This window comes from Seriola aureovittata, chromosome 8, assembly GCF_021018895.1.
Source record: "Seriola aureovittata isolate HTS-2021-v1 ecotype China chromosome 8, ASM2101889v1, whole genome shotgun sequence".
NCBI classification, from domain to species: Eukaryota; Metazoa; Chordata; class Actinopteri; order Carangiformes; family Carangidae; genus Seriola; species Seriola aureovittata.
The window spans coordinates 23,148,407-23,163,442 of record NC_079371.1 but is presented as its reverse complement, the minus strand read 5'-3'; the positions used below and the strand labels follow the sequence as shown (position 1 = coordinate 23,163,442).

Here is a 15,036-nt window from a genome sequence, read left to right as displayed (position 1 = left end):
CCTCGTTTTCTCAAAAATTCAGTGAAAAATGTCGACTACTGATTTAAATTTCGCATGACAAATTTGCTGTATAATTTTTTCAACTCCCTGTCGTCATTTAAGGATCGCAAATGTGTAGCTGAAGACCCCCAAATAATACTTATTATGTTTTTCCTTTTTCACTTTTCCTTTAATTTTTTTTATTTACCTAAACTGAACTGACATGATATTAACCTATCCCTTACTATTGTGGGGATCCTCTGGAGCTGCTCCAAAGATCCACTTTGGGAATCACCAGAAATATGTGTCTTAATTGTCATTGAGTTGTGTTTGCTGCGTGCCAGACAGCACATGCTTGAGCTAATTGGTGTCTTGAACGAGGATATGAGCTCATCTGTAAAGTTGTAATGTGTGTCCTTCATTTTTAACCCTTTACAAACAGTCATACAGAAGAGCTCATATTGTAGAAAATAAGATACTGTCATTTGTTCTCTGAAATGTTTGGCAGCTTTTAGCTGTGTTTCCTAATGATACATTTTTGATGCTCCAAAATTGATTTGCACAACACATTTTTGGTTTTTGTATGTGGGGAAAAATTGTGTGAGGCGTTTGACGTGACTGATTTTCAAGTCTTACAAGAATGATGCATTCACATGCAGCCATGTAGAATGGAAGACTGGCATCTCTAATCAGATACAAGCTTGTGTATACAATGCTGTTTTGCAGTTTTGGATATTGCACCAGCAATACATTCTCAATATGTGACAAATACTGGATTAGATATTCACGAGTATACCATGAAAGGTGTCTTGATATCGCCGCAGATGATAAATGCCACAGTTGAGAGGGAGCCGGTGAGCAGAAAGTATCTCTGGTGTTTGATACTGTTCGTGCCGTTAACTTTGACTTGATACTGTGGTTCAAACCCAGTCAGTGCTTCATGGTGTGAAATATGTCTGGCTGAGTGTACTGTGTCCACTCTATATCAGTGTCCAGGACTATGATCTCATCTGTAATGTGAAGTGCAGACATGGCGTCTGTGTCCTTCAGAACCTCCCCTTCCTCAGTGCTGCACACAACAACAGTTGTTCTGAAACCATTGGCAGCGGTCTGGCTTTTAAGGTCATGTTGAGGTTCTCTGACCAACTTGAAGTTTATCTCATTATTTTATTATTTTGATTATTTGGTGAGGGACAGAAACTTGATTACCCGATGTTAACCACATTACATGTGGTGCTTCTGTTGGACTGGACTTTTTCCCCTTAATAAATGTGACAATCTCAGATAAATTATGACACAGTGTAGTTATTATGGCTGATAAAGAGTACTGTCAACTGTCAAAATACTGTGTGGTTTTCTTTTAGACATTGTGAAGGACATGTTTGACTGTTGCCACATCTTAAAGTGATTCTGTTAAGAAGTGTAGTTTTTTGTGCTTTTTGGTGTAAACTCATTCTTCCTCATCAGCTTATAATAATTCCCTTTTTACCCCAGAGGTTACTTTAGTGGCTTCCATCTAGCACTGACTGGCTTTCACCAAAATATGGTTCATTGTTGAAAATTATTGAACTGTTGAACATAAAACTATTAAGATATGACATATTAATGGAGAGCTATGAAGTGATTGATCAAGTCATGGCACAAATTTAGGCTGAGTTGAAGGTATAATCCATTTTTATTAGTTGTTGGGTTGATCCGTTCTGAGAGGATCTAACACAGTGATGAGATGCTTAATTTCCCCAACTTTCATTAGAATATATTCAGTTCTGTCCCTGTACATTAGGTAGAAATGTACATGGACAAATGAAGGAATAAATGAAAAAAATGATGCTCATCCACATTCCCTCTCACAATGAAAATGATGTGTTGATGTGAATGCTTCATCTCACTGCAGTGTTGAAATATTTTAGAATGAAGGCTGTTCCAACTTGGTGGGCTGAGGCTTTTATTTTCCAAATGTTTACTAGTTATTGTTGTCCTGTCTGTTGTCATCGGTCATACAGAGGACTTGCAGCTTAGCGTGCTCCTACCCACAATGCCATGCAGATTGTCTGTCTGTGTGCGTGTTAAAAGGGTTGGGTCACCAGTAGAGTGTCTGCACCTGCCAGCTGATGTCCGAATTCCAAGACCAATATAGCTTTGCCCACTTAATCACACAAACACAAATACACATATGCACAGGGAAACTCACACATGCCATCGCTAAATCACACAAACACACACATTGCTTTCACATACTGGCATTTAAAGCACAGCAACTACAGCACATGTGACATTCAGGAGTGAGTTTTGGTGAAAATAGTGTTACTGTTTTGAATTCTAAGAGTCACTGTTGACCCTTTAAGAATTAACAAGTAAAGCAGTGGAGAAGCTGCTAAAATGTTGACATGAGCTCTCAGGTTCACCACGTTGCTCTCTGTGTGTTAGATTTACTCATATTGGCTTTTAGTTAGTAACATTAGTCCCTGCAGCGTGCATATTGTGCATGCTGTCTCACTGCCACAGCTTCCTGGGACAGTTCACTGGACCCAATGTTAATGTTATTATTTCCACCTGTGCTTTTTACTGATTTGCCAAGTCAGGATATCAGCGTCAGAGCCAGCCAGTTTTAGCTTATTGCAGATAAGTAAGATGGTATGTCTACCAACCATCACTGATAGGTTTGGTTTTCAACTGGAAAATGTCTTGATCAAGGACATTTTCCAGATCTGGTCACAGAATACAACCAAATCAGTATATCATTTGATTTTTTAAACCCTTAATATTCAGTGGAGGTCAGATTGTATGTTCCATCCTCCAAGGAGGTTTTGATTTCTGTTTGTCTTTGAGCTTAGTGAGAAAACTTACTTAACAAACTTCAGTGAAATGTGGTGGAAAGTTAGGCCATGGACCAAGGAAGAACCAGTTGATGTAGATAGCAGCACCATGACTCCACTTGTAAAAAACATGACATTTTGCTTATTACTTTTGAAGCCAACCGCTGATGGTACTGTCTCAAACTCACATATGAGATGACTAACTAACTAACTAACTAACTAACTGGGAGGTATAGAATCAAAACCTTTTTTTTCTGGACGCCTTGGTCAAACATTCATCCATCCATGAGGACCATTTCCACCTACAGAAATTATCTGTCATTTAGAAACAGTTTTATTTACTACTTATCCTCCAACAATGTTTCATCTTCACAAAATTACATTACACAATTGAATGACCCATGAAGTTCATTTGGTTTTTGATATCCCATAGCCTTGGTATGGTGGTCGAATTCATTTAGACATGCATATATCAGCTGTGAGAGATCCTTTAGATTGTATTTCAACTTGGTGGTGTTACAGCAATATGATCAGTGTAAGTGACTGTAAGTCAGTGGTATTACGTCTGACTCAAGTTGTACAGTTCATCCTTGTACAAAATTAGAAAATTCTCAGTATTTACATACACAGTAGGGTCCAAAGGTCTGGGACCACTTTTGCATTCACTTGAATGGTTTTGATCCAAAGTTTCAGAGCGTAGGTCATCTGATGCTGGTTGGCCAAAATTACTTTGTGCCCTGAAATGCAGAAAAACAGTGAGCTAGTATGTAAGTAAGTGAGTGTGTGTGTGTGAGAGAGAGAGACAGAGAGAGAGAGAGAGAGAGAGAGAGAGAGCGAAGAGAGAGACTGCTATTGTCATTATACTCCTTGCATAGCCCCGACTACGTGGTTGTCATGGGAACAAAATTCTTTCCTAGTAGAAAAGTAGAGGACCAGCCAGGCTTGGTATTACAGGAAGAAAACTACTGAGTGGGCTGAAATGGGATCTGTTACCCTCATTAGACAGTCCCACTGGTACCATGGCAGCCGGACTGGAACATATAATCTGTAGTTAGTAGTTACGCATATTTATAATTTTGTTCACCAGTCGTCATATTGATATTGATGGTAAAAATCTGTGTCATTCAAGTTGTCCACTGAAACAATATCATGATGCGGTGACCAACATTATAAACATCAGCTGCTGCAGAATCAGCACTGGATGAGTGTTAGCTTGTGCAGCCTCTTGTCAACCTTCAAAACAAATGAAATGGGACGACTGTCGTTCAGGTGTCCCAACTTGAAGTTTGGAACAGATGTTTGGCCAACAGTTTAACCTTTTGACTTTGATATTTTTGTGGACAAAATTTCAATTTTGGGTGGGTTTTAATAATTAATCCGGTGTCATCACAAAAATACTTTTAGAACAATGATGTTTGTGCCTATATTTTGAGTTTAAAATGAGTGTTTATGAGTCAAGGACAGTTATGTAATTGAACAACAGATACTTTGAATATGTCATCAAGGATTAATTTGCATCTGAGGCGCTTTGAATATTGGTAACATTTTAACTGCTTGGGCATCGGGGGATTGTCAGGGATAAAATCTACCTTTGCTTTTGGGACTCTGTGGGTGATTTTCATGACAGTTGTTTCTGCACCTCAGCCATCAGTCTCTGTCTTATGTTTGATCACGTACCATCCCAGAACCTGTAGTTTTTCTGAATACAGTCAAATCTTTGCTAATATGACTGTGCGCATCTTCAGTTTTCCAGAGCCTCAGCCTGCCAACCACTCCTCTGAAGGAGCCTTCGGTCTCAGTGAGGAGACTGCCTTGAGCTCAGAGGGCCAAAGGTCGCCAGAGGTCGTGGTCCGAGTCTGTACGCCCAGCCCTCCACCCCCTCCACCCTCACCACCAGCACAAGTCAAGGAGAAAGCCCCAACACCCAAGCTGTTCACCCCAAGCAAAATCAGTTTCACTGTAAGACATGTCTTACACTTTTGCACTGTCTGAGAGGTTTTTTGCTATTTTTGTTAATTGCTGCCATCATACTTAACTACGGTTTTATGTGAATTATTATGTCAAGTTCAAAAAGTCAAATAGAATTGGCAAATTAAAATTCACACAGAATTTAAAAGTAGACAACACCAGTTGATGAATAAGTAAATAAATACACAGTATCTGTCTCGTTTATCCACTCTTGCCTATACTTAGTTGTCTATTGAAGGTACAGCCATTAGAGTTTTCATTAGAATATTTCAATGCCTTTTTTTACATTTGAGCAGCAGGAACACTGACCTTTGTAACTCTGCCTTGAATATTCTTCTGATGTGTTGTCTAATGTAGTAACATTGGTTATTTGAGACAATGTTGATTTGCTTCCCCCCAGCGAATGGAAATGTATTAATGTTTCTGAATGTCTCTTCTTCATTACACCTAAGTTTTTGTGAATGTGTGTGTTCTCCCTTCCAGTCCCCCCAGTCAGGAGGCAACAACATGAACCTCTCAGACCTGCCATCCTTCACGCCCAGTGCCTTCCCTCCCAGTGCCTTCAACTATGAGCGACCGCGGCATTTTATTCAGTCGCAGCCGGCCTTCCAGGCACCCAGCTATGAAAGTGTGCTGAGGGAGGCTCAGGAGAACCAGAATAACTCCCAACAGAACCTCAACAGTTCCCAGTATAGTCTCAATGTTACAGACACACAGGGTCAAGCTAAAATCATGTCTGCTCAAAGTCAGTACACTTCTCAATCTCATTCAGTGTCAAAGTCCTTGTCACAGACCCAGTCACAGTTTCAGTCTCTAAACCTCAGTCAGAACCAAACCCAGTCTACTGCCCAGACACACATTCAGACCCATGCCAATGGAACGGGCAAGTCCTCCCCCTCCTCCTCCAGTCTCAGCTCTCCCATTTCCACCCCGGCCTCCTCTGTTGTGCCTCCTCTTTCCTCCACTGCCCCTTTGCTCAGTCCCTCTGCCACCACTTCCCCGTCCTCCCCTTTCCCAGCCTCCTCCTCCTCCTCATCCTCTCTCCCACGCACCACCATGCGTTCCACCATCACCCTCACCCCCAGTGTCCCCAGTGCCACCGGCCTCGGCAGTGCCACCCTGCCGGCCAACCAGGACACCATGTCAGCACCTGCCGCTTACCTCTGCTCTGTGCTGCCATCCCAGTCCTCCTTCTCCCCTTTCTCCCCATCCAAACTGTCTCCCAACGCCAACCTTCCACACCCCTCCATCTCCCCCTCCTGCTCCCCACTTTCCCCCTCCAGCCCTCTGCTCCCCATGAGGGCCTCCTCCTCTCCTTCCTCCTTCCCCCAGCAGCCTCTCCCAGTGTCCCCTTCCCCTCTCTCTCCCACCTCCTCCTCCTCCTCTCTCCAACAGCCCAGCACTCCTAACAGTCAGAACAGAGTACCACCTGCTGTGGTCTCCCTGCCGGCCAGCTACAAGGGGACGCCTAACACGTGAGTCACAGTGCACATCAATTTGGCATGCACATATTAACAAACAAGTTGAAATGTCCCACACTTGACAACATCTAAAAAACAAACAAAAAAAAGTCATTTTTGGAGCAAAATGTAAATATACAGAGAGAACAGCTGAGACTGAATGTGTAGAAGAAGATTTTTAAAAGTTGATGTAGATGTTTTCAGCTGTTTTTTCCACAGCATGCTGGCTAGGTTACAATTAAAAACCAGACTGTTGACCCATTAAAAGTTTCTTGTTTCTTTCTGGGTTGAAAAATCACATTAACAGACCAGAAATTATACAATCATAGAAGTGACTTTGATTCAGTTTCACAAGTTTCTTGACAATCCATTGTATTTTTCATCACATCCATGGTGGGATCTCTGTTATGTCAAAGCACGAAGCAAGAATAGAAATCACTCATTGCAGTCTCCACGCTGAATGCATTTCATAGCATGAGTGAAGAATCATTTCCATGCATTGTGTTTTCTTTCACAAATGGAAGTAAAAACAGTTCATATGGTAGCTCATAGTGTTGAAGTGCTGAAAAAAGGTTTTGTTGCAAAATTAGGGTTAAGTTCATTAGGGTCCTTCGGGTGCTTTCTTTATCATTTATCGTTTGTTCCTCATTTACCTCTCTCCAGCCTTCCCAAGCCCATCCTGAAGAAGTCTGTAGCTCCTCGGCCTTCCTCTTCTCGTTCCACAGATGAAGACATCCAGGGCTCCAAAGACGCCCTCATCCAGGATCTGGAGAAGAAGTTGCGCTCAAAGGAGGCCAGGAGGAGAAACAGCCAGGTGTGTGTGTGTGTGTGTGTGTGTGTGTATATGTATGTATATGTATGTGTGTGTGTGTATGTGTGTGTGTGTGTGTGTGTGTGTGTGTGTGTGTGTGTGTGTGTCTGTCCTGCAAACTGTGTTGAAAGTGGAACAATCCTACATTTCATAAATACAAACACCCTCAAACATTACAGAATACATAGTTGCAGCAGTTTACCAAAACACATCACAGCATACTTTCTTCTCATATGTGTGTGAAAACTGAAAATTTAACAGTATAAAGCTTCATTTTTGACAGAAACTGTCCTATGAGGAGCGTATGGCTCGTAGGCTGCTGGGTCCAGACAACGTCACCTACATGTTTGACCAAGACAGTCTGTCAGACTCACAACTTGACCAGGTACGACATCAAAGTTTCATTTTGTCAGCGGACATCATTCAACCTGGACATTTCTAACAATGTGTTTCAGATTTTACTGATGTGTGCTGTACAGACATTTATGTTGGCTCTTGCCCAAAACCCATTAGCTTTCATTTTGCTATTAAGTAAAGCCTACACATTATTACAGTCATTTGGGTTTGAATGGGTGCATAGGGAGCCTGTTTCCCTCTCAGGGCCTCCTGATGGGCTCTCGACCCACAGTTGAAAAAGCCTGGCAGTAAAAATCAGCAGCCGCAGTGAGCTGTCTCCTGCTGTCATTGTGAACAGTTCTGTTTGTGTGTATGTGTGTCTGTGTGTGTGTGTGTGTGTGTGGGATTGTTCTGTCAAAAAGCCTCTGTCGCAGGGCTTTGCACCATCTATTCTTTCTGTCTGTCACACTCCAACACACAACATCAACACACAACATGTGTATATACACACTCATACACACGTCCTCTCAAGCCAACAAGGTTTGTCAGCAGCTATTTCTAGCCTGCTTTCTGAGAATGAGCCCCTTTCACTGGTGACAACAGGAGTATTGTGTCAGAACACACACACACACACACACACACACACACACACACACACACACACACACACACACACACACACACACACACACACACACAGAGAGAGTTACCCTCCTTGAATTCTGTATGGTTAGTTTTCAAAGTTCAAACCTGTGATTCCTCTGCTCGTCTTGTTTTCTATTACAGCCACAGCCAGATTCACCAGAAGGAAGACACACGGGTGGCCTATGGTAATTACAATTTATGTATCAATATTTCTCATAATTATTTACCTAAGTTTCAATTGAACATTACAGTCTTGAATGTGGGATGTCCAGCATGGCAGTATTCAGTCAATCTACGCAGCTGTAAAGCTATATTGGCCTTTTAAGAATAGTTCATGAACATTTGACACTTTTAGTTTTTGATTTGGTGAGGCTGAACCTCAAGCTGCTCTGTGCAATCATGCATAATACTGTCCATCTTACATTACAGAAGCATCCATGGAAATATCTAATTTTTCTTAAATAAACTTAAAGTATCTTCCAATGGGCCGAGATAGGTTCGTACTCCCGCTTCAGTTATTTAATTATAAGTATTTGTTACTATTTTCTGTGGAATGAAGTTTGGTTGAAAGTGGTGAAACCACTAATTGTGTTAATTCCTAAAAGTGAAATTTTGCCACCAGCCGAACTTGGGAATTGAGGGAGAGGGTAAACATACGGATTTAAATTTTCCAAGAAAGTATTTGTTCCTCCCTATGTATATCTTGTGTTAACTGAATCTCTACATAAATATTGACTGACTCCACCTGCCTGTCAGGAAAGATATAGGGACTTGGCCCCTTATGCAGTAGCCATGCAGTCAGAGGACAGAAACACAACAGGAATCTGTGGTTATATGGCTGCTAGTGGACAGTAAAATTCAGTTGTTGAAAGTGAAGTAAAGCACAGTTATGAATAGATAATCTCTCTCTCTTACAGGGGGAGGCACCACTCAGGGACAGATGAGAGGGGCAATGAGGGATCAGCTATCCAGGAGAAATGTTACGCTCCTCGCTTCCTGCAGATCCCCCCAGACCTCACTGTGGAGGAGGGACGCTTCTGTAGGATTGACTTCAAGGTGAATTAGTCACTCACACACACCTGCATGCATTAACACCAAGGTCTTCATGGTTTCAAGTTTATTAAAAAACTCAAGTCTGTATTGCCAGAAGGTCACGGGCTTCCTTATGTAACGTATACAAAATAATCTGTGCAGTAATGGTGTGGTCATGCAAAGGTAAATAAAGGAGGCATAAAATCCTCTCTTCTCTCTTCAGGTGGGAGGCCTCCCCACACCAGACGTCTGCTGGTACCTGGACGGCAAAGCCATTCGTCCAGACGACTACCATAAGATGTTGGTGTGTGAGAAAGGGATGCACTCGTTCATCATAGAGATCGTCACTGTGCACCATGCTGGTGTGTATGAGTGTGTGGCCAGGAACCGAGCCGGAGAGAGCAGATTTTCCATGAGGCTCGATGTCATAGGTAAAAATAGAATCACTTGAATCTTGATTTTATGCTGGAAACACTGTGTCTTTATGTAGAATTTTAGCCTGGTGCAGCTCAATAATGTTATTGATTGAACTGAATTTATACCCGCAGTACTACTGTGAAGTTGTGAGGATGGTGTACAATTCAATTCAGTCGACCTCTTCTGTTCTTGCAGCCCAGGAGGTTCTCCGTCCTCCCACCTTTGTCCAGAAGATGTTGAACTCCAGAGCTCTAGAAGGAGACACTGTTAGGTTAGAGTGTAAAGTGGACGCTTCCCCTCCTCCTCAGCTTTTCTGGAAGAAAGACAAAGACATGCTGCGCATTGACCCCAACAGAATGAGGTGGGTCAGCTTCATTACTCCAAAACTTCTGGTAAATCATCCCTCAGTAGGTTTTTTTTTTTTTTTTAATAGAAAACTTGACTTATAATGACTGCAGTCATTATAAACTGCGCATGGGTGAAGTTTCCACTTACATTATGCACAATAAACAAAATGAATATATTAAGGGTTAGGGTTACATCAATGATTCAGTATTTCTCTTTTATAAATCTGGGGGATTCACAAAAGACAAACTGAAAAAAAAGAATGGTAAGCAGGGGCAGAGATATTCTGACTTTTAGTTATCTACATTTCTGCAAATGCAATTCAGCAGCATCTTATTAGCCTTCCCAGCCCAGGCTCGAAAACCCACACCTCCATTTTTTAACTCAGGCTTCCTGTTATGAATTTGTGATGTCGACTATAAATCTCTTTTAGAACCTGACACCTGATACAGTTTTTCACAGGTGTAGAAGTAGCAGTCCTCATGATTCGCCATTTCATTTCTTAGTGAATGAATGCCATAAATTGTGTACGTGCTTTAGTTCTGTTTTCGCCTGTATCAGGACACTGAGCATCGTGTGTGAACGTGGTGATAAAATTAACATTGGAACCTGTTTCTGTGTTTCACAGTCTGTACCAGGACGGTTCAGGCCGGCAGTGCTTGTTGATAGAGAGGGTGATGAAGTCTGATGCTGGTTGGTACACTCTCTCTGCCATTAATGAAGCTGGCATGTCCACATGCAATGCCAGGCTGGATATAGGCAGTAAGTCCACTGTCTGTTCATCTGTCCATGCAAATGAGCTTTAAGGGCCCATCTCGGCTATCTCTTGTATGAGATAGCCTGATAGTTACCACAGTAACCCGGGCTGTAAACTCAAACAGCAGATGGAGAATGTTGTGCGCTCATCGCTGCACTGAATCCAGCTCCACAGCCTGAAACACGTCAAACAAATGCTGTGTTACGTGATCAAGCGGAAACTTGATGAGAACATGAGGCATCGACCTGTTCAGCTTACCTAAAGAATACTGTGTAATCACCGAGTCAGAGCGATAAGTATAGAGTCCATCCACTGGTGAGGGGGCGCTCACTGGAGGAAAATACAACACAGCTATTAGGTTTCTGCTCTATCACATAACACACCATCTGCTGTGTGGAGAGGCCGCTGAGTGAGAGGAGCGACAAAGGCCCGACCCTCTGTTACGCTTGAGCTGGACTGCTCAGCTGATTAGTAACCCTGAAAGTGAGTTTACGTGCTTCATGTGAACCAAGACCCAATACAATACAATACTACGGTTGAACAGGACCTCACAAGGAAGAGGTTTTTCAGGAGTGGTTGGCTCACAGTGTACATATCAAGTCTCTAACTTATTTAGCACAGTAGTAAAAATAGTGAACCTCCAACAAACATCAATGGAGTTTGCAGCCAGCTAATTCAACATGCATGAGCATAGTTAAGTTCACGTTATTGGTGTGTGTGTATTTGGGATTACAAGGTCAACCAGACAAGTGTGAATGAAGGCATTATACATTCAGTAAACATCACTATTACTAGTCATTCTGACTCATACAAGTTTGTATGAAGTGTGTGTTTTGATAATGATGTTGGGAAAATGTATAATCAAATTGTAAATGCAGTAGTCAATCTTTATGATTTTGTTTTTGATTTTGTGTCACCTTTTTTAAACAGTACATCTCGCTGCATATATATTATATATTTCATATATCTGCTATGGAAACTGGTCTAAATTTCTGTACATTTGATATCAGTTTCCCAGTAACTTTAGAACAGAAACCTTGATAATAACTACTCACCCCCAGGTTTATATGTTTAGTGGAGAGATTACTTTGGTGAAGCTCTTCATTGTAAAAATCCAGCCCTGGTTTGTACTGTTTGATGTGTAGGTTGTGTATTGTATTGTGTATGTGAGTCTTAGTGGTATATAAAAAGTAGTGATAGTAGTGTTGAAATTAATCAATGTAAGAACAGACACACACATACATCATTTTAAATACTCACAGTCAAACTGCACCACTGGTTAAATGAATTCTGTTGGAGCCAGTCAGGTCTGTGATGAATGAAACTAATTCATAGTTTTGTTTGTTTAAAGAAAGAAGGTGAAACATGGAGAACTGTGCAGCCATTGTTCCTACAACTGTGTGTTGGTTATATATCTGGCACTTAGCCATGCTGTCTCCTGTGCCGTGGCCTGCAGGACAGATGAGTTATTTTCAGACACCTGGCATGAAAAGAATGTTTAGCATGAGTCCAACCGCCAGTAAAATTTGTCGCTGATGCTGGTGGCACTTATAATATTTATATAAATAAACACGGAATGTGCCAGTCTGCAAAAAGTGGACTGAAAACCAGTTTTTCTCCTCTGCTGGAAGAGATGACTAAGTACTGCAGCTTCAGTATAAACACAATTTCAAGTGGATGTAATGTGACAAAATCACTTGTACATGATTTACTGTTGTGGTATCCTTCAGATTATTTACGGCCATTATTTAAAACATCAGGATGTATAACAAAATCTTTTTTTTTTAAAAGGTGTTTTAAATGCAATAATCTTTTATCAAACGTCTCAGAAATTACTGAAGAGTAGGTAAATACTGCTGTAAATAATCATGTGTATGTTTGTTACCGTTATCTAATCCAATCATTGGTGTTTTACTCACAAAAAAGCAGCATAACAAACAAAAATCTTGCTCTTTACTGTAATTAATTTGCAAAGGAACAATTGTACCCACTACTCCCCTCTCTGTGCCCCTCCCAGCCCGCACAGCCCCACCCATGAAAACGGCGCCCCCTGGCTCCAAGACACTGAAGCTGCTGTCGTCTCTGAGCCATGTGCCCGCTCTGACCGTGGAGAGCCCCGCCCAGCACACTGCCCCGCTGTACGAGAGTGAAGAGCTGTAGACCGCGCTGTCACATCCTCCTTCAACCATCATCTTCACTACCATGAAACTGGGCCAGAGTCTGTATCAACTCCAGGCAGAAAGAGCTCTAAACATGCTTTGGTTCAGAGTATCACATTAACAGCATCGCAGCAGATGAGTACACATCTCAGAGTACTATGGAGGCCAGTCCAGATCAGGTTGAATAAGTATAATTAATAAGCATAAGAGACTATGGTTGATGTGCAAGGCAGATGAGCGTAGCCACATTTTCAAGACTAAGATACATCTGTGAACATCTGTAAAAAGACAGTAACTGTAATGCAATATTAGAGGATTTATCTCAATTATTATAAAAAGTTTATCTTTGTCTTGCTAAAAGGCTCAAAACAAACCTTCCTCTATCTTTCAGAGGTTTAGTCATATCATGAATTGGCCCTTTAAAGATTGTTTTAAACCATCCCTAACCTTCAAGAACACTCAGGAGTTACTTTGAGAGAAAAGTTTCCAAAGCTGTGTGGTCAAGTGCCTTCTGAGTTACTGTAATCACTCTTCATATCGTCCATCTGCTGCTGTTTGTTTCCATGGCGCCCACCCCTCTGTCTCTCTGTCTGTCTCTTTGTTGTTAAGGCTCATGTTTGATACATGCCTGTAAGCCTCTGTGCTCTACTCTGCCCGCCTGTCTCTGTCTCTTCATCTGCCTGTCCTGTCTTCTCTCAGCAATACGGTCTAGGTCATGGATGTATTAATAGACCTAGGTACCATGTGGTGGAGTCAGTTTTATCCGAGCGGCCAACCACAATACTGCAACACTGAACCGCTGAACCGCTGTGGTCCAGAAACCATTTGGCCAACAGAAAACTGATGTGTCTGTCTCAAACAGCACGCAATTTTCTACTTCCTGCATTGGATTGTCATGGTGTATGTGCTGGGTAAGCACCTTTCATTTGAATCATTGTTCATTATCTCGAAACACAGTGTCTAGCTTTCTTCCATGGTCTAAGTTAGAAAATTGGAAACAACCTAGGTTAACTACAGTACCCACAATCCAACAGCCAACATCTATCACTGCACTTTAATCATGACATGTCTCAACCAGTGACTGCCCTCCTGTCCTTTAGTTTGGAGTTGAAAAGGATGCTTATATGTTTGAGCTGCAGAATGTAAGTATTTGTCTCTGATGGTGTGTGACTGAATGTGCTGCCCCCCCCCCCCCCCCCCCCCCGTTTGTTTAAAGAGAGCTCAGATGTTGGTCACTGCTCAGATTCTCTGCTGTGGTATAAATTCAGCCTTATATGTGTTTTTAAAGTTGGTTTCTAATATACAGTGTATGTGAATGAAGCTATTTATTTGAACTGAAGTTATTAGTTGTCAGTGCTGGGACTTCAAGTTGCCCCTCTCTTGGCCTGCGAAAGGCTACAGCCAGAGGTGTATAATATCAATGAGTTGGACAAAGAGCAACAGGCTGCCGTTCTGATCACCAGCTTCTATGACTGAACAAAAAAACAGATCTGCACTCAAAACTAAATAAGAAGTGTTTACATTTTGTCACATCTGCAGTGCAGATAACATGTTTTCCACTTTACCCAAGAGGAGACGTTTTTTTTTCTCCTTTGATGTATGTTTGCATCATTAATGTTCAGTTGAAAAGTGGGTGTCTTTATGTCAGCCTGTGTCCACATTTGCCAAACTCTCCATTTCTGACCAGAGCCTTGTATAGAAAGATCTTTCAAAAAGAGGCTTGATTTGCCTGCTTACCTAACTGCTTGTTTTTATTGCCAGCCAGGAGGTAATCACACAAAAACCTTGTATTTTGGCTGGATCTGCATGTAAACTGAAAATCTGGTATTTAACCCTGTGTGGCCGCAGCTCAGTGGCAGGAGTTTCTTTCATGACGGGCTTAAAAAACCTGCCGTCCGGGTCACAGGAGAAGAAAACTGCTTTTTCTGGTTGGCATGCAGCCCGTTACCATATAAACGCCTGTAGTCGGGTTGTGTTTATACAGTAACATTTAAACTGTCTTTTACTCAGGTTTAATGCTTTTAGGTACAGTGTTCCTTCAGTTTGTCATGATGTTTGGATCAAACAGGGTTAAACATTGGATTTGCTTAAAGCACCAGGATAGTTTGGTAAATTCGGCCCTTTCTGTTGAGATTTTAAACTGCAGGTAGTTGTGTGTATTCTCCTCAAGTACTGTTTGTTGTGTAAGTTCTGGATATCACTGGATGAATGAGGAATAAAGTCTATGTGACCCTGACTTTGACTCCGCCAATGCATTTTATTTTATGGATGGCACAGATTAACGCTCACCTCGCCCTCTGGTGGCTGTGTT

The 15,036-nt window shown here is 41.8% G+C and overlaps 1 protein-coding gene across 2 annotated transcripts in view; it reads left to right on the top strand.

Moving 5' to 3' along the window:
- Positions 1-14,961, top strand: part of myot (myotilin) — a 31,304-nt gene extending 16,343 nt beyond the window's left edge. The window contains exons 9-18 of one of the 2 annotated variants that reach the window (XM_056382752.1): positions 4,541-4,754; positions 5,247-6,238; positions 6,887-7,037; positions 7,318-7,419; positions 8,157-8,200; positions 8,933-9,071; positions 9,271-9,478; positions 9,660-9,825; positions 10,438-10,571; positions 12,584-14,961. In XM_056382752.1, the coding sequence (XP_056238727.1) occupies positions 4,541-4,754; positions 5,247-6,238; positions 6,887-7,037; positions 7,318-7,419; positions 8,157-8,200; positions 8,933-9,071; positions 9,271-9,478; positions 9,660-9,825; positions 10,438-10,571; positions 12,584-12,726 (2,293 nt within the window). In that variant the 3' untranslated portion in view covers positions 12,727-14,961. The remainder of the gene's footprint in view (positions 1-4,540; positions 4,755-5,246; positions 6,239-6,886; positions 7,038-7,317; positions 7,420-8,156; positions 8,201-8,932; positions 9,072-9,270; positions 9,479-9,659; positions 9,826-10,437; positions 10,572-12,583) is intronic. The other variant, XM_056382753.1, reaches the window with a different exon arrangement.
- Positions 14,962-15,036: the final 75 nt, after the last annotated feature.